Below are 18,300 nucleotides of genomic sequence, written 5' to 3' on the forward strand. Positions count from 1 at the left end.
TTTGCCATCCTTTTCAATGATGTGAATGTGCTAGGCCCACTCCTCAACCGCTTTTTTGGCAGAGCAATCTGGCCGCCTCAACTTAAAATAACCGTGCTACAGCCAGTCACATATATAGATGCATCTCTCTTCCTGGTATGACAGGAAGTCCCCAACTGAGTCCCTAGCTAAACAGAACTGTCACATACACATGGCAGAGACATGTATTAGACAGCAGTCTAAAGACATTCTGGTTGAATCGGAAGGACATAGGTAGTACATGGAGAGGTCTCAGAGTATCTATGACAACAAAAGACAGCATTGACAGGGGTGAGGCAGAGGAGAGTAAATATGAATATATACAGAAACATTTTGTCAATGTCTCCAGAAGTGCAGGCTCCCTCAGGGGTCATGACCCCAGCACTGAGACAAAGGGCAACACCCCAGAGAGCCGAGCAGGAGATCAGCACTCCAGACCGTCCAGAGTTGCTGCAGTGTGTCTGGGGCTGTTGTTCTTCTGGCTGAGATCATAGGCCTGAGTGTCCACTATAATAAAGTGATTGTCAGTCTACAAGAAAAGCTCTCTGAGCTAGAGAAACTGGGATGGAGACATTTTAGCTCCAGTTTGTACTTCATCTCTACTGAGACTAAATCCTGGGAGGAAAGCAGACCTGGTGATCATAAATATTGGCAGATGACAACTCTGTCTACAGGGTACTCGTCAAGAGGAGAGCCTGAGTTTTCGGTGCAAGGATGAAGACTACGCAGTGATGGACCCATTTTTCTACCCGAGAGGAGAATGCAGTGAATTGCACTTCTGGATCTGTGAGATGGTAGCCAGCCCATACACAAAAGTTATAAGCTGGCTTCTCAAAATAGGAGGGCATCCATGCCAGTGGCTAACTCCTAACTCAAAACAGACTCACCTGTAGGAACCAAGCCAGCAATGTATGGCTCAGCTGCATTTCTTAACTGCATTGAGTGCTGTTAATGTTTTCCTAATGGTTTTGCATGGATTTCTTATCAATGTCAATTGAAGTACTCTATTTCCTTTTAATGTTTGAATTGTACCCCTTGACTGAATACTTAACATGTTAAAAATAAAATAAATAAATTCAGTTTAACCCATTGTTGTATCAAGATTTCTTGAAAGAAAATCTAATAGCTGGTGCTGAAGCTACTCAAGCTTTAAGTAGGGAAATGCTGGTAAAAATGGACATGATCTTGTTGACTGATACAGGCTTTTCAAATACTCATACTGATGAGGCCGCCTCAAGTTGACAATAACCGTGTTACAGCCAGTCAAATATTTTAGACTTTCTCTTCCTGGTACAACACAGGAAGTCCCTAACCGCACAGTTCTATCACACATTCAGATCAGAGGCATGTATTAAAGAGCAGTAAAGACATTTTGGTTGAATCAGCAAGCCATCGGTAGTACATGGAGATGTCAGAGTATCTATGACAACAAAAGACAGCATTGACAGTGGTGAGGCAGAGGAGCGTAAATAGCTACAGCAACATCTTGTCAATACTTACAGCAGTGCAGGCAGCCTCAGAGGCCTTGACCCCAGCACTGAGACAGAGAGAAACACCCCAAGGAGACAACCAGTATCTCGTTTCGGAGATCTCAGTGAAAAGAGTGTGTCTGGGGTTGCTGTGAATACTTCTACTGGCTGGGATCACAGGCATGCATGTCCACTATAACGGAATGATTTTTGGGCGAGCGTTTTTAAAAACCACTGCTCTGCTGAGAAAGACCAGTTACGGGCTCTGCGCTAGAGCAATAACGGGGATGGAGGCATTTCAGCTCCAGTTTCTACTACCTCTCATGATGGTCAGAGTAGTGTTTATCCTAAATCCTGGGAGGTGTGCAGACAGGACCATCTAAGAAGAGGAGCAGACCTTGTGATCATAAACAGCAGAGAGGAATAGGCATTTATCCATGAATTCATCGACAAGGGATTCTGGATTGGTCTAACTGACCGAGATGAAGAAGGGACCTGGCAACGGGTGGACGGCACCCCACTGACCACAGTGCACAAGGGGAGCCTAACGGCTATCAGGGCAAGGAAAAGGACTGCGTGGAGCGAAGGACTTTTATTTCTGCCCCAGAGGAGAGCTGGCATAATACACAATGCAGTGAAATGCACCTTTGGATCTGTGAGAAAGTAGCATATGAATAACTGAAACTCCAAACCCATCATCATTGCTAAGGGGCCAACTGCTAAGTCAAAGCAGGCTCACATGTACATTTAGGTTTGAAGTACCACCATTTACTTTTAACACATCCATTGGAGACACTGTATTGCTGAATTTAAAGTATCTGTTCAAGGTTTGAGTTTTCAAAGATAAAATGACCTAACACTACTGGGGTACTTACAGTGCCTTCAGAAAGTATTCATACCCCATGACTTATTCCACATTTTGTGTTACAGCCTGAATAAAAATAGATTAAATAGATTTTGTAGAAGCATCTTTGAGTCATCTGTAATTACAGCGTTGAGTCGTCTTTGGGTATGTCTGTCAGCTTGGCACATCTGGATTTGGTGATTTTCTCCCATTCTTCCTTGCAGAATTTCTCAAACTCTTAAGTTAGATGGGGAGCGGCGGTGAACAACAATCAAGTCTTTCCACAGATTTTCAATGGGATTCAAGTCTGGGCTTTGGCATGACCGCTGAAGTACTTTCATATTCCAGTTCTGAAGCCATTCCAGCATTGATTTGGCTGTATGCTTGGGGTCATTGTCCTGTTGGAACATAAAATATACTGCTCAAAAAAATAAAGGGAACACTTAAACAACACAATGTAACTCCAAGTCAATCACACTTCTGTGAAATCAAACTGTCCACTTAGGAAGCAACACTGATTGACAATCAATTTCACATGCTGTTGTGCAAATGGAATAGACAACAGGTGGAAATTATAGGCAATTAGCAAGACACCCCCAATAAAGGAGTGGTTCTGCAGGTGGTGACCACAGACCACTTCTCAGTTCCTATGCTTCTTGGCTGATGTTTTGGTCACTTTTGAATGCTGGCGGTGCTTTCACTCTAGTGGTAGCATGAGACGGAGTCTACAACCCACACAAGTGGCTCAGGTAGTGCAGCTCATCCAGGATGGCACATCAATGCGAGCTGTGGCAAGAAGGTTTGCTGTGTCTGTCAGCGTAGTGTCCAGAGCATGGAGGCGCTACCATGAGACAGGCCAGTACATCAGGAGACATGGAGGAGGCCGTAGGAGGGCAACAACCCAGCAGCAGGACCGCTACCTCCGCCTTTGTGCAAGGAGGAGCAAAATGACCTCCAGCAGGCCACAAATGTGCATGTGTCTGCTCAAACGGTCAGAAACAAACTCCATGAGGGTGGTATGAGGGCCCGACGTCCACAGGTGGGGGTTGTGCTTACAGCCCAACACCGTGCAGGACGTTTGGCATTTGCCAGAGAACACCAAGATTGGCAAATTCGCCACTGGCGCCCTGTGCTCTTCACAGATGAAAGCAGGTTCACACTGAGCACATGTGACAGACGTGACAGTCTGGAGACGCCGTGGAGAACGTTCTGCTGCCTGCAACATCCTCCAGCATGACTGGTTTGGCGGTGGGTCAGTCATGGTGTGGGGTGGCATTTCTTTGGGGGGCCGCACAGCCCTCCATGTGCTCGCCAGAGGTAGCCTGACTGCCATTAGGTACCGAGATGAGATCCTCAGACCCCTTGTGAGACCATATGCTGGTGCGGTTGGCCCTGGGTTCCTCCTAATGCAAGACAATGCTAGACCTCATGTGGCTGGAGTGTGTCAGCAGTTCCTGCAAGAGGAAGGCATTGATGCTATGGACTGGCCCACCCGTTCCCCAGACCTGAATTCAATTGAGCACATCTGGGACATCATGTCTCGCTCCATCCACCAACGCCACGTTGCACCACAGACTGTCCAGGAGTTGGCGGATGCTTTAGTCCAGGTCTGAGAAGAGATCCCTCAGGAGACCATCCGCCACCTCATCAGGAGCATGCCCAGGCGTTGTAGGGAGGTCATACAGGCACGTGGAGGCCACACACACACTACTGAGCCTCATTTTGACTCCAAATCCAGACCTCCATGGGTTGATAAATTGGATTTCCATTGATTATTTTTGTGTGATTTTGTTGTCAGCACATTCAACTATGTAAAGAAAAAAGTATTTAAGATTATTTCATTCATTCAGATCTAGGATGTATTATTTTAGTGTTCCCTTTATTTTTTTGAGCAGTGTATTTTGCCCAGTCTAAGGTCGTTTGCACACTGAAGCATGTCCTCATCAAGGATTTGCCTGCATTTGGCTTCAGTCATTGTTCACTCTATCCTTATCAGTCTCCCAGTCCCTGCCCGCTGAAAAGCATTCCCAAAGCGGGATGCTGCCACCACCATGCGTCACGGTAGGGATGGTGTTAGACGGGTGATGAGCTGTGCCTGGTTTTCTCCATACATTTTGCCTAGTGATCTGTCTTTCACGTGCCTTTTTGCAAACTCTAGGCATGCCGTCATGTGCCTTTTTCTCAGGAGTGGCTTCCGTTTGGCCACTCTCCCATAAAGCCCAGATTGGTGAAGTGCTTTAGATTGTTGTCCTTCTGGCTGGTTCTCCCTTCTCAGCCAAGGAACTCTTTAGTTCTGTCAGAGTGGTCATTGTGTTCTTGGTCACCTCCCTGAACAAGGTTCTTCTTGCCCATTTGCTCAGTTTGGTCAGAGGGCCAGCTGTAGACAGAGTCTGGGTAGTTCCGCATTTCCCAATGATGCAGACCACTGTGCTCTTGGAAACCTTCAACACTCTAGAAATTGTTTTATACCTTTCCCCAGATACATGCCTCATCACAATTCTCTTGGAGATTTACAGACATTTCCTTGGACTTCATGGTATAGTTTCTGTTCTGACATGCACTGTAAACTGTGGAACAGGTGTGTTTCTTTCTATATCATGTCCAACAATTGAATTGGCCACCGGTGGACTCCAATCAAGTAGTAGTGACATCTCAAAGATGATCAAATGAAATTGGATGCACCTGAGCTCAATTTGGAGTGTCATCGCAAAGGGGTGTGAACACTTACGTAAATTAGATATTACTGTATTTAATTTAATAGATTTTCTAACATTTCTAAAAACTGGAAACTTACTTTCCATTACACTGGTGGTTTCCTCAATCAACGCCAACAGTCAAGTGAGTCAGCTACTCCCAAGTTGTCTCCCCACTTAAGAGATGATAACAAAACTACTGGTCATTAAAATATTTAGGCACATATGGGAGTAAAATGGTCGCACTGGAGAGCCCTGAAAGTGAGGTAACTTTCTATTAGGAAGTCACAGGGATATTGAAATATGATTGAATAGAATGAGCTTTTAAGAATGAGTTTCAGTAACTTTGAACATTTGCTTAAAAATGTGGGGAAATTATAAAAAGTGTTTTTTGCTATTGTTTTCAAAAGGTCAAAGCTATTTTTTGCAGAGCAAGGCTACACCTCAGCCACAAACACAAAGTCAGTGTCTTCCTATCACTGTATCCTGTTTACTGAGGGAGATATGAGAGAGAATAAAGATCGTATTACCTAACTGGACAATACTGTCAGACACACAGAGCTTTTGTATTGTTAAGTATTACAGCACTGTTGGTGCTAGGAACAGCAATAACATCTGCAAAATATGTGAACGTGAACAATAAAATTAGAGTTGAGCAGAGAACCATGCAAGAGTACAGTGCAGATGTTTTTTGTTGTTGTTGGGGTAACTCAGTGACATGAGTATCTATGACACCACTGACAGTGGTGAGGCAGAGGAAAAGATGATGGATCTCCATGTTAATACAGAGACCCTCAGAGGTCATGGTCCTAGCATCAAGGAGCCGACCAAGAGATCAGATGCAAGATGAGAGAGATGATCAGCTCTTTGGGCAAGAGCAATATTCTGGATGGAGCCATTTCAGCTCCAGTGTGTACTACATCTCTACTGAGACTAAATCCTGTGTGCAAAGCCGACAAGACTGTCTAAGAAGAGTGATCATAAACAGCAGAGGGTAACAGGTATTTATCCATGAATGAATTGACAAGGGGATTCTGGATTGGTCTGACTGACAGACGCACAGAAGTGATGTGGAAATGAGTGGACAGCTTCCCACTGACCACATTGCGCAAGAGGAACCTAACAGTTATCAAGGCAAGGATGAGGACTGTGCAGAGATGGAATTTTTTTGGGAGAGTTGGCATGATAAACAGGAAATCTGTGCGAAAGTAGCCTACCCATAACTCAAACTCCAGCAAGCTTCTCCAAATACGAGGATATCAGTGCTAGGGGCTAATTGTTAACTCAAAGCAGACACACCTGTAGAAGACAACACAGCGAAGTTTAGCTCAGCTGCATAATATTTACAGTACAGAATAATGTTCATGTTTTTTACCATATGGTTTTGTATTATTTATTATACAAATGTCCACTGAGGTTTGTAGTCTATTTGCTTTTAATGTTTTACTTGTATCCCTTGACTGGAGTCCTTCAAAGTAAAAATGGGATTAATGAATTCAATTCAACTCAGTTGTATCAAGTGTCAAAATCTCTTGATAGCAAGTCTAATAGTTGGTTCTTAAATGAACCCCTATGCCCACAGCCTTCTGCTAGACCAGAACCTGACTCTAGGGTTGCCTGGTCTTAGCACACTGCAGGCTGAATCCACACCCTATTTGAACCTAAACACAACACGGTGTCCTGTAACCTCACGAGAACCACTAGCAGCTTTGGAAATACAATTAGCGTTTCATGGGGTACATGGAGACGATTATCTGAAAATGTACGCGGGGATAAATGCCCAGCCTTGTGGAGCCCCTCTGGCAACGAGACAGCTGCGGGGGGAGACAGAGAGATGGTGGTGAAAGAGAGGGCGAAGCAGTAGGGGCGGAGGTGGAGTCCTCCTTGGCATCCACCTGCGCCGGGGATTTTGGTTCGCACCGCCGACAACGGTCACCAGAATCAATCAGTTCCTGGAGGACATGTGAGTAAACCCGTTAGCGGGGGGCACCAGAATAGGGGAGGTTCCGCTCATTCTGTCTCCCTCCCTCCCTCCATCAATCAATCTGGGGAATCTAGGAGTGCCGTGCGTCTGTAGGATTTGGATCGCGTTATTCGACTTTCACGCCTCATCATTCAGACTTAAGCAGAACACACACAGGGTTAGGGTTTGACATTTCGCCGTGGACTCGTCTTTCAGCGCTCATGGGACGGGCTGTGGGGGCTAGGGTGGGGAGGAGCGGTCGGCATCCACTTTCACCAGGGAGCCACAGTAGACAGGCCACAATTAGAAATCAATTCCTGGGGGGGGGGGGGGGGGGGGGGGGGTTCATATACCAGTCAAGACAAATAAGTGATGGGGGGATGCCTTCAGTGGTTGCAATGCACACGAACATGCACATGCTCAGACATACATTCATGCTACACACACACACATCTGCTGCTACCAGACTCTTATTATGATTTCAAAATACTGTACAATTAACAGCTGTCCCCCAATCATGTGTAAATATTGGACTATAAATTGTGCCTTCCTGTATTACAGTGCCTACAGAAAGTATTCACACTACTTGACTTTTTCCACATTGTGTTGTATTACAGCCTGATTTTTAAATTGAGAAAATTAGAATATTTGGTTACTGGCCTACACACAATACCCCATAATGTCAAAGTGTAATTATGTTTTTCATAATTAAAAATGAAAAGCTAAAATGTCTTGAGTCAATAAGTATTCAACCCCTTTGTTATAGAGCCCCATAGTGGATGTGTCATAATACCTATAAAACCTAGCGGTGAAACAGGGAAATGGTTCCAATTGTTTTTCCATATAGGGGATTTTCGTGTAGGCTTAACCTGGCGTGACATTTTGATAACCATGTAAATCTACCAGACAAGGTGACTTATCAATATATTCAGCTCTATTTACTCTGATTCGAAAATGCTAATTAGCCTCAAAGTAGACATCATGCAAGACCACAAATCCCTGCAAGCACGTCATCTCTTGCTGACACCTTTGCTAACAGGTATTGTGTCAGTGGAGGGTGCTGAGGGGAGGACGGCTCATAAGAATGGCTGGAATGGAGTCATTGTCATCAAGCACAGGGAAAGCACGTTTGATACATTCCAGCCATTATTGTGAGCCGTCCTCCCCTTAGCAACATCCACCATTCACAGAAGTCATGTGCAGACCAGCTGGCTGTTGTGTTCTGACATTTTCAATCTCTCCCGAGCTCAGGCCTCTATACCCACCTGCTTCAAGATGTCCGCCATCACCCCTGTGCCCAAGAAAGGGAAAGTCATTGAACTGAATGACTACCTACCAATAGCACTCACTTCAGTCATCATGAAGTGCTTTGAGAGGTTAGTCAAAGACCATATCACTTCCTCCCTCCCCGACACACTCGACCCTCTCCAATTCACCTACCGCCCTGACAGATCCTACGACGACGCAATCGCCGTTGCACTGCCCTTACCCACCTGGACAAAATGATTATATGTATGTGATGTATATGTGAGGATGCTGCTCATCGACTACACCTCTGCCTTCAATACCATAGTGCCCTATAAGCTCATGACAAATCTCACAGCCCTGGGTCTGAACTCCTCCCTATGCAACTGGGTCCTGGACTTCCTGACTGGCCGACCACAGGTGGTGAAGGTAGGCAACATTACCTTCTCCACATTGATCCTCAACACGGGGGCCCCACAAGGGTGCGTCCTCAGTCCCCTCCTGTATTCTCTGTATACCCACGACTGCATGGGTAGTTCCAACTCAATCATCAAGTTTGCTGAAGACACAACAGTAGTAGGCCTGATCATAGACAACGAAGAGACAGCCTACAGGAAGGAGGTAGGCACTCTGACAGTGTGGTGCCAGGTAAACAACGTCTCCCTCAACGTTAGCAAAACAAAGGAGCTGATTGTGGACTTCAGGAGGAACCAGGCTAGACAAGCTTCCATCCTCATGAACGGAGACGTCGTTGAGGCGGTCAATAACTTCAGAGAAGCTGAAATGGTCTAACCCCACGGACACCGTAGTGAAGAAGGCACGACAGCAACTCTTCAACCTCAGGATGCTGAAGAAATTCGGCCTGTCCCCGAGGACCCTCACAGTGTTTGACGGGAGCACCATCGAGAGCATGCTGTCAGGCTGCATCACAGCCTGGTACGTCATTACCACCGAGAACCGAAAGGCTCTTCAGAGGGTGATACACGCAGCCGAATGCATCATTGGGTGCACACTGCCTGCTCAACAGGACAACTACAACACCAGGTGTCGCAGGAAGGCCAAGATGATCATCAGGGACCCCAGCCACAGCCTTTTATCCCTGCTTCAAATCACTCAGACACGGGCAGTACAAAAAGCTGAAAGACTGGCCAATAGTTTCTACCCTCAGCTGCTGAATAGCCACCACTAGTCAGCTACCTGGTCCCCCGTCCTACTCCCCCTATGGACATTCCCCCCACATTGAATATCCCTTTGAGCATGGTGAAGTTATTAATTACACTTTGGATGGTGTATCAATACACCCAGTCACTACAAAGACACAGGCGTCCTTCCTAACTCAGTTGCCAGAGAGGAAGGAAATCACTCAGGGATTTCACCATGAGGCCAATGGTGACGTTAAAACAATTACAGAGTTTAATGAATGTGATAGGAGACTGAGGATGGATCAACAACATTGTAGTTACTCCACAATACTAACCTAACTGACAGAGTGAAAAGGAGGAAGACTTTACAGAATAAAAATATTCCAAAACATGCATCCTGTTTGCAACAAGTCATACTGCAAAAAAATATGGCAAAGCAATTAACTTTTCATCCTGAGTACAAAGGGTTATGTTTGGGGCAAATCCAATAGAACACATTTCAAGCATAGTGGTGGCTGCATCTTGTTACGGGTATGCTTGTAATCGTTAAGGACTGGGGAGTTTTTCAGGATAAAAAAAATAAACTAAATGGAGTTAAGCACAGGCAAAATCTGGTTTAGTCAGCTTTCCACCAGACATTGGGAGATGAATTCACCTTTCAGCAGGACAATAACATAAAACACAAGGCCAAATCACTGGAGTTGCTTACCAAGAAGACAGTTACTTACTGTTCCTGAGTAGCCGAGTTACAGTTTTCACTTAAATCTGCTTGAAAATCTACGACAAAACCTGAAAATGGATGAATAATTGTTTTAATAAATTAATGGGCATATCGTGCACAATCCAGGTGTGGAAAGCTCTTAAAGACTTAACCAAAAAGACTCATAGCTGTAATCGCTGCCAAAAGGTGATTCTAACATGTATTGACTCTGGGGGTTAAATACTTATTTAATCAATATATATTATATGCATTTTCTTTTTCATATTTCTTTTTACAAATGTTAAAAATGTTCTTTCACTTTGAGTTGTGTAGATCGTTGACAAAATTACAACAAAATCCATTTGAATCCCACTTTGTAAGAAAATGTGGAAAGAGTGAAGGGGTCAATCAATCAAATGTATTAATAAAGCCCTTTTACATCAGCAGATGTCAAAGTGCTGCACAGAAACCCAGCCTAAAACCCCAAACAGCAAGCAATGCAGATGTAGAAACATGGTGGCTAGGAAAACTCCCTAGAAAGGCGGGAACCTAGGAAGAAACCTAGAGAGGAACCGGGGGGGGGGGGGGGGATGGGCAATCCTCTTCCGGCTGTGCCGGGTAGAGTTAAGAGTGCATGGTCATTAAGGCCAGATTGTTAAGGGGTGTGAATATTTTCTGAAGGCACTCGTGCTAAAGTGTTTATTCTATTCTACTGAGCCATTTACCTTGTTCGTATTCACATCCTTTGTTATTGATGCATTGTCGAGAAGTAGAGGTCGACCGATTATGATTTTTCACCGCCGATACCAATTAATCGCCCGATTTTTTTAACATGTGTAATAATGACAAGTACAACAATACTGAATGAACACTTATTTTAACTTAACATAATACATCAATAAAATCTATTTAGCCTCCAATAAATAATGAAACATGTTCAATTTGGTTTAAATAATGCAAAAACAAAGTGTTGGAGAAGAAAGTAAAAGTGCAATATGTGCCATGTAAGAAAGCTAACGTTTAAGTGCCTTGCTCAGAACATGGGAACATATGAAAGCTGGTGGTTCCTTTTAACATGAGTCTTCAATATTCCCAGGTAAGAAGTTTAAGGTTGTAGTTATTATAGGAATTATAGGACTATTTCTCTCTATACGATTTGTATTTCATATACCTTTGACTATTGGATGTACTTATAGGCACTTTAGTATTACCAGTGTAACAGTATAAGCTTCCATCCCTCTCCTCGCTCCTACCTTGGCTCGAACCAGGAACACATCGACAACAGCCACCCTCGAAGCAGCGTTACCCATGCAGAGCAAGGGGAACAACTACTCCAAGTCTCAGAGCGAGTGACGTTTGAAACACTATTAGCACGCACTCCGCTAACTAGCTAGCCATTTCACATCGGTTACACCAGCCTAATCTTGGGAATTGATAGGCTTGAAGTCATAAACAGCGCAATGCTTGAAGAATTGCGAAGAGCTGCTGGAAAAACGCACAAAAGTGCTGTTTGAATGAATGCTTACGAGCCTGCTGGTGCCTACCACCGCTCAGTCAGATTGCTCTATCAAATCATAGACTTAATTATAATATAATAAACACACAGAAATACGAGCCTTAGGTCATTAATATGGTCGAATCCGGAAACTATCATCTCGAAAACAAAACGTTTTTTCTTTCAGTGAAATACGGAACCGTTCCGTATTTTATCTAACGGGTGGCATCCCTTAGTCTAAATATTCCTGTTACATTGCACAACCTTCAATGTTATGTCATAATTACGTAAAATTCTGGCAAATTAGTTCGCAACGAGCCAGGCGGCCCAAACTGTTTCATATACCCTGACTCTGCGTGCAATGAACGCAAGAGAAGTGACACAATTTCATGTTAGCAGGCAATATTAACTAAATATGCAGGTTAAAAATATATACTTGTGTATTGATTTTAAAGAAAGGCATTGATGTTTATGGTTAGGTGCAACGACAGTGCTTTTTTCGCAAATGCGCTTGTTAAATGATCACCCGTTTGTCGAAGTAGGCTGTGATTCGATGAGAAATTAACAGGCACCGCATCGATTATATGCAACGCAGGACACGTTAGATAAACTAGTAATATCGTCAACCATGTGTAGTTAACTAGTGATTATGTTAAGATTGATATTTTTTTTTATAAGATAAGTTTAATGCTAGCTAGCAACTTACCTTGGCTTCTTGCTGCCCTCGCGTAACAGGTAGTCAGCCTGCCATGCAGACTCCTCGTGGAGTGCAATGTAGGCAGGTCGTTAGAGCGTTGGACTAGTAACTGGAAGGTTGCAAAAACGAATCCCCCCTCAACAAGGCAGTTAACTCCCGTTCCTAGGCCATCATTGAAAATAAGAATGTGTTCTTAATCTGATTTGCCTAGTTAAATAAAGTTGTAAAAAAAAATATTTATTTTAAATCGGGAAAATCGGTGGCCAAAAATACCGATTACCGATTGTTATGAAAACTTGAAATCGGCCCTAATTAAAATCGGCCATTCCGATTAATCGGTCGACCTCTATCGAGAAATAACCGACAAGTAAGCATTTCGTTGGGCGGTGTATACTGTGTGTATCCCGTACATACGACTAATACAAACTTGAAAACACACACCTGCTAGGGCCTTCATTGGTACGTTTGCGCCTATTATTTTGATGAACAGAACAATTTCACAGGCAAAAATGGAGAGAACCCGTTCAACCCATAAAAGAACAGAGTAAAAGACTTCCCTTTCGCGGTAGCCACACAGCTGTTGTAGCGGTTTAGCCATGTGAGTACATCATTGGGAAATGGGCTGTTTTTCCAAGGGGACTCTGTAATGAACATGGGGCCAGCTGTTTCCCCAAGATTCTGTTCAGAGTCTGTGTTAAGTCACTCTGGACAGTAACTGCTTCTTCAGTGACACTAGCGGAGGCGTGGAGTGCAGTGTCGGGGCTATTAAAACGACAGCACTGTTCATGTGCTTGACAACTCAATAGCGAGGCCTCGTAGCATCGAGGGACAGGAGAGAGGACGACAAGATAAATCAAATCACACATTTAGAGTGTCACATGGGTGTAAATATACACACACACAAACACACACACTAACGCCACAAAAATTCCTTATTAAGACTCCAAATAGTCAATCGCTTGTCGTGCCTAAACCAGTTGAGAGGTGTGTAAAAATAAACAGCCTATAAACTCAGGACATGGGCAGACCGTTAAAAGCTGTTAATCCCGACCGGTTAAGTTTCGTGCAGGCCCAAGAGGTCAGCCATGTTGTGTACGCAATAACAGCCATGGGCTTAGTCTGAGTTTCTGCTTTAAGAGATGGGTTAAACTGAGCAAGACTTGAAACCAGAGAAGTCAAGGAGGGGAAGCATAGATTTGGAAAGGGATAGAACGGGCATTCCAATTCAAAGCCATGTTCCGTAGTGGTAGACCGACTGTGTTTGAAATGCTCGATGACTAGATTATCAGTGCATCAGTTCTTTGACTTTTTATGTGCCTCACGCAACTAAGGTGCACAAATCTGATGGCGTCTTCATTTTGGATGAGCCATGACTAATCATGAGGAGGGTCCGTTCTATGGATCCTATTTCCTTGTGCTGGACTGGAGCCATGTTCAATCTATCGATTCTATTTCTACGCACTGGAGCAGATCCAGATTTGAGACTTAAGCATGGACTCGTAGGCTACTGGTATGGGGCTGCTTGATTGCTTTCTCTCTCTTGGACTCTGTCCAGGCCTCTCAGCCTCGGCTTTTAATAGGAAGGCCTGATGGACAGCTGTGGATCGGGCCATCTGTCCAGATGAGGCACCTGATGTTTCATTGGATTCCCTCCTTGTATTAATTCGATCCAAACTTAATTTGTATGGGGAGGTTTCAACAATGGCGAAAGTTCGAAGATATACAAAATTGGGGCATGGTTCAAAATCCAGGTAAAATGAGCTTGTGGTTAAAGCAGGACTCATTGTTGATATGACCTATAAAATACTAAATAGCCTCTTTCTCGAGAACCAAAGGAGTACAGATAAAAGTTAAACGCCTGACATTTGGAGGGACATTTTTATTTAACTAGGCAGTTAAGAACAAATTCTTATTTACAATGACGGCCTACCCCGGCCAAACCTTAACGACGCTGGGCCAATTGTGCGCTGCCCTATGGGACTCCCATCATGGCCGGTTGTGATACAGCCTGGAATCGAACCAGGGTCTGTAGTGACACCTCTAGCACTGAGATGCAGTGCCTTAGACCGCTGCGCCACTCGGGAGCGTGAGTGAGCACTTTGAGAGCATACTTCAGGAAAAAAGGTCAGATTATTGGGACGCAGCCTCCTTGTTTTGAGAAGCTGGTTACAGGGTACTCACTCATCTCCTCGATCACTTCTGGGTCACACTCCCTGTACTTCTCCAGCTTTGCCTTCAGATGACTCCTCTTCTCCCTCAGGGCCTGCAGCTCCTTTAGAAGAGAGGCCCGCTCCTCCTTTATAGGTGGACACACACACGTGAAAATCCAAAGACACACACACACAAATATATGCACAAGTATACACACACCAAGTCTGCAAACACATATTAGGGCAGGGAATTGCCAGGTATCTCACGATACGATATTATCACCATACTTTAGGTGCAATATGATATGTATTGCAATTCTCACGATTCTATATGTATTGCGATTCGATACTGTGATTTCATTGCAATTCAATGTTCCAAACATATTGCTCGCCATATGTCTGCTGCACAGAGACAAAAGAAAACGAGTTTTGATCAGTCAGGGAAAATTGGCTCCCCATTTAAAAAGAAGATGGAGAACCATCTATGAAGGAAGGTGTTTTGGTGCAGGTACAGCCAACTTCCACAAAATGAATATTGTCAAAACAATACATTGTCAAAAATAATATGCCAAAATGTAACTATTGACCCCCCCAATCGCAAACACATACAGTGCCTTCGGAAAGTATTCAGACCTGTTGACTTTTTCCACATTTTCTTACGTTACAGCCTGTTTCCATTGATCATCCTTGAGATGTTTCTACAACTTCATTGGAGTCCACCTGTGGTAAATTCAATTGATTGGACATGATTTGGAAAAGCACACACCTGTCTATATAAAAGGTCACACAGTTGACAGGGCATGTCAGAGCAAAAACCAAGCCATGAGGTCGAAGGAATTGTCCGTAGAGCTCCGAGACAGCATTGTGTCAAGGCACAGATCTGGGGAACGGTAACAAAACATTTCTGCAGCATTGAAGGTCCCCAAGAACACATTGGTCTCCTACATCCTTAAAATGGAAGAAGTTTGGAACCACCAAGACTCTTCCTAGAGCTGGCCACCCAGCCAAACTGAGCAATCGGGGGAGAAGGGCCTCGGTTGGGGAGGTGACCAAGAACCCCATGGTCACTGACAGAGCTCCAGAGTTCTTCTATGGAGATTGGAGAAACTTCCAGAAGGACAACCATCTCCGCAGCACTCCACCAGTAAAAACCACATGGCAGCCCGCTTGGAGTTTGCCAAATAGCACCTAAAAGACTCTAGACCATGAGAAACAAGATTCACTGGTCTAATGAAAACAAGATTGAATTCTTTTAACTGAATGCCAAGCGTCACATCTGGAGGAAACCTGGCACCATCCATACGGTGAAGCATGGTGGTGGCAGCATCATGCTGGGGGGGATGTTTTTCAGCGGCAGGGACTAGGAGACTAGTGAGGATCGAGGGAAAGACAAACAGAGCAAAGTACAGCGAGATCCTTGATGAAAACCTGCTCCAGTGCGCTCAGGACCTCAGACTGGGGCGAAGGTTCACCTTCCAACAGGACAACGACCCTAAGCACACAGCCAAGACAACGCAGGAGTGGCTTCGGGACAAGTCTCTGAATGTCCTTGAGTGGCACAGCCACAAGCCGGACTTGAACATCTCTGGAGAGACCTGAAAATAGCTGTGCAGCAACACTTCCCATCCATTTTTTATTCTTAATAAATTAACAAACATTTCTAAAAACCTGTTTTTGCTTTGTCATTATGGGTTTTTGTGTGTAGATTGAAGGGAAAAAACTATTTAATCCATTTTAGAATAAGGCTGTAACGTAAATGTGGAAAAAGTCAAGGGGTCTGAATAATTTTCCAAATGCACTGTATATGCCACACACACCCCTCTCACTGGTGTGGATTCTAGTCCTTTTAACTTACAATACAAAAACTCTAAATTACTGCAGATGAAAACAAATCACTCATCATTAACAAATTCATAAGTCTTAACGTAACACAGACCCCTTTTCAGTGATAAAATGAAGGATAATAAATGGCCTGCTTTCCCTTTAAGGTTGGCATGTGCGCATAAATGTACTTACTGTATCTTCACGTCCTACTTTTGCTTTGTCGACAGCCTGCTGCAGAGACATCTTCCTTTGTTTCACCTCGGTATGCTATGGCGAGAAAAGAGATCTTGAATTAACACAATTTAACACCATATTTAATTTTCACATCAATGTTGTGTTTTGTGGGCTTCAACTTCAATTTGACACATGCAACTATTCATCACGCACATAATAAAATAAAAAAAATCATGCACATATAACTAAATATCATACACATCAAATTCTTAAATTGTGCATGAAACAGCTGCCATTACTGTCTTTAGGCTTGGGCGATATACCATTTATAATGAATATCGGAGTATTTCGAAATACCAACGGTATTATATTCAATACCTGTGGGGGTGCGTGCTACTTACACAAGACAGCTAAGATGTGTCAAATAAATTATATCCAGGTCAGGGCTGCAGCTATGCATTTGGTTTGCTAACTAAGTAGCTAGATGTCAAGATCAAGCTTCTTGGTTACAGCAGTGACATTCAATCCCTTCCTGGATCAAAATACGTGTTACCTATATTGTTTTGTGCGTCAAAATAAATAGTGCCCCTTGTGTGCACTTCTGGTAATACACCAGTATGAAAACCTGGATACTCCCCAACTCTGTCATCCCATGGTAACAGAAGGCAAGAGTCAGGCAGCTATAATATTTCTCAAAACTCAAATCGAAAGTCATGGCAAAGAACCATGAGCCAAAATTATTCTGCACTGGTTAGTATTCTAACACATTGGCATTGGCTGTGTCCCTACACAGTAAAGAGGGTGTCATTTGGGGCACGTTAATTGACATCTCTTTATACATCATAACTCGCATTAAAACGTTTTGTATTCAAAAGTTCAGACGGTGATAAAACAATAACTCAATACAATTTTTATAAAACTGTATAGACTATAAAACAAAGAAACAGTCTCCTTCCTTGTACTCTGTTTATGGAATAAGACACAGGAGGGTTCTCATATAAATAAGTCACTGATAAAGGATCACATATTCACGCCACTGTGTTTAATTTCCAACTCGATGGCGGCCGCATCAGTGGCACCACTGGCGACCAGAAGCTGTTAATTCGCCGCCCAGTACACACCTTCACCACGTCTGGTCTGTGGCGTGGGGCTGGGGAACTGGGTCATCACGAGGAGGAAATGCTATCGAGAGGACCACCAACTGTTCAAGTGACACTGGCGCCTGTGACAAGCCACACCACCTTCAGCGCCGCTACTGATAGCGAGTCCGCCACCCCCCACAACTCTGCAACGAGACTATTAGGTCTTAGATGTAGGCTACTTTGGTTCTGAACCTAGAGCTTCCTCTGGTGATCATGACCAAATGAGATCATGACCAAATGAGATCATGACCAAATGAGATTTTCAACTGCGTTGAAAATGTACTCCTTACTTATTCTTTATTTTGTTGGGGATAGAGATAGCGAAAGACAGGAAAGATGGGAGAGAAGATTGTGCCAGAAGGGTGTGGGCTGGATTTCGAACACACGCAGATATGGTAGGCTGTGTGTGAGCTCTGAAGACAGCGTTCTTAACCGCTCCCCTCAAACTCAACTCTAGACCTCGAAGCCAGTCTAGGTACATTTTAATTTTGTCTTCACAGTCAATATTTTATTATTTTGAAGATTTGTAAAGTGCAATTTGATGAACAAAATGAAATACTGATCACACAACATGTGATCAGTAAGTCTTATCGCCTGTTTGAGTGTAGTAGTAATTCCTTTATCTCCCACTTACAATAAAAGCAAATGCTTTACTGCAAACAAGTGTGCCTGCTTGGTGTGCTAGCTACAGAAACCAGAGTACAGTTAACCACAGCTCTGAGAACAGAGAATGCATTTGGGATA

At 43.8% G+C, this 18,300-nt stretch overlaps 1 protein-coding gene across 1 annotated transcript in view; it reads right to left on the bottom strand.

The window, feature by feature from the left end:
* Positions 1-18,300, bottom strand: part of mnd1 (meiotic nuclear divisions 1 homolog (S. cerevisiae)) — a 30,484-nt gene that overhangs the window by 6,456 nt on the left and 5,728 nt on the right. The window contains exons 5-6 of the mRNA XM_029750126.1: positions 16,433-16,507; positions 14,448-14,562 (exon numbers count right to left, since the gene is read on the bottom strand). Coding sequence (XP_029605986.1) covers positions 14,448-14,562; positions 16,433-16,507 — 190 coding nt within the window. The remainder of the gene's footprint in view (positions 1-14,447; positions 14,563-16,432; positions 16,508-18,300) is intronic.

This window comes from Salmo trutta, chromosome 4 (genome assembly GCF_901001165.1).
Source record: "Salmo trutta chromosome 4, fSalTru1.1, whole genome shotgun sequence".
Lineage (NCBI taxonomy): Eukaryota > Metazoa > Chordata > Actinopteri > Salmoniformes > Salmonidae > Salmo > Salmo trutta.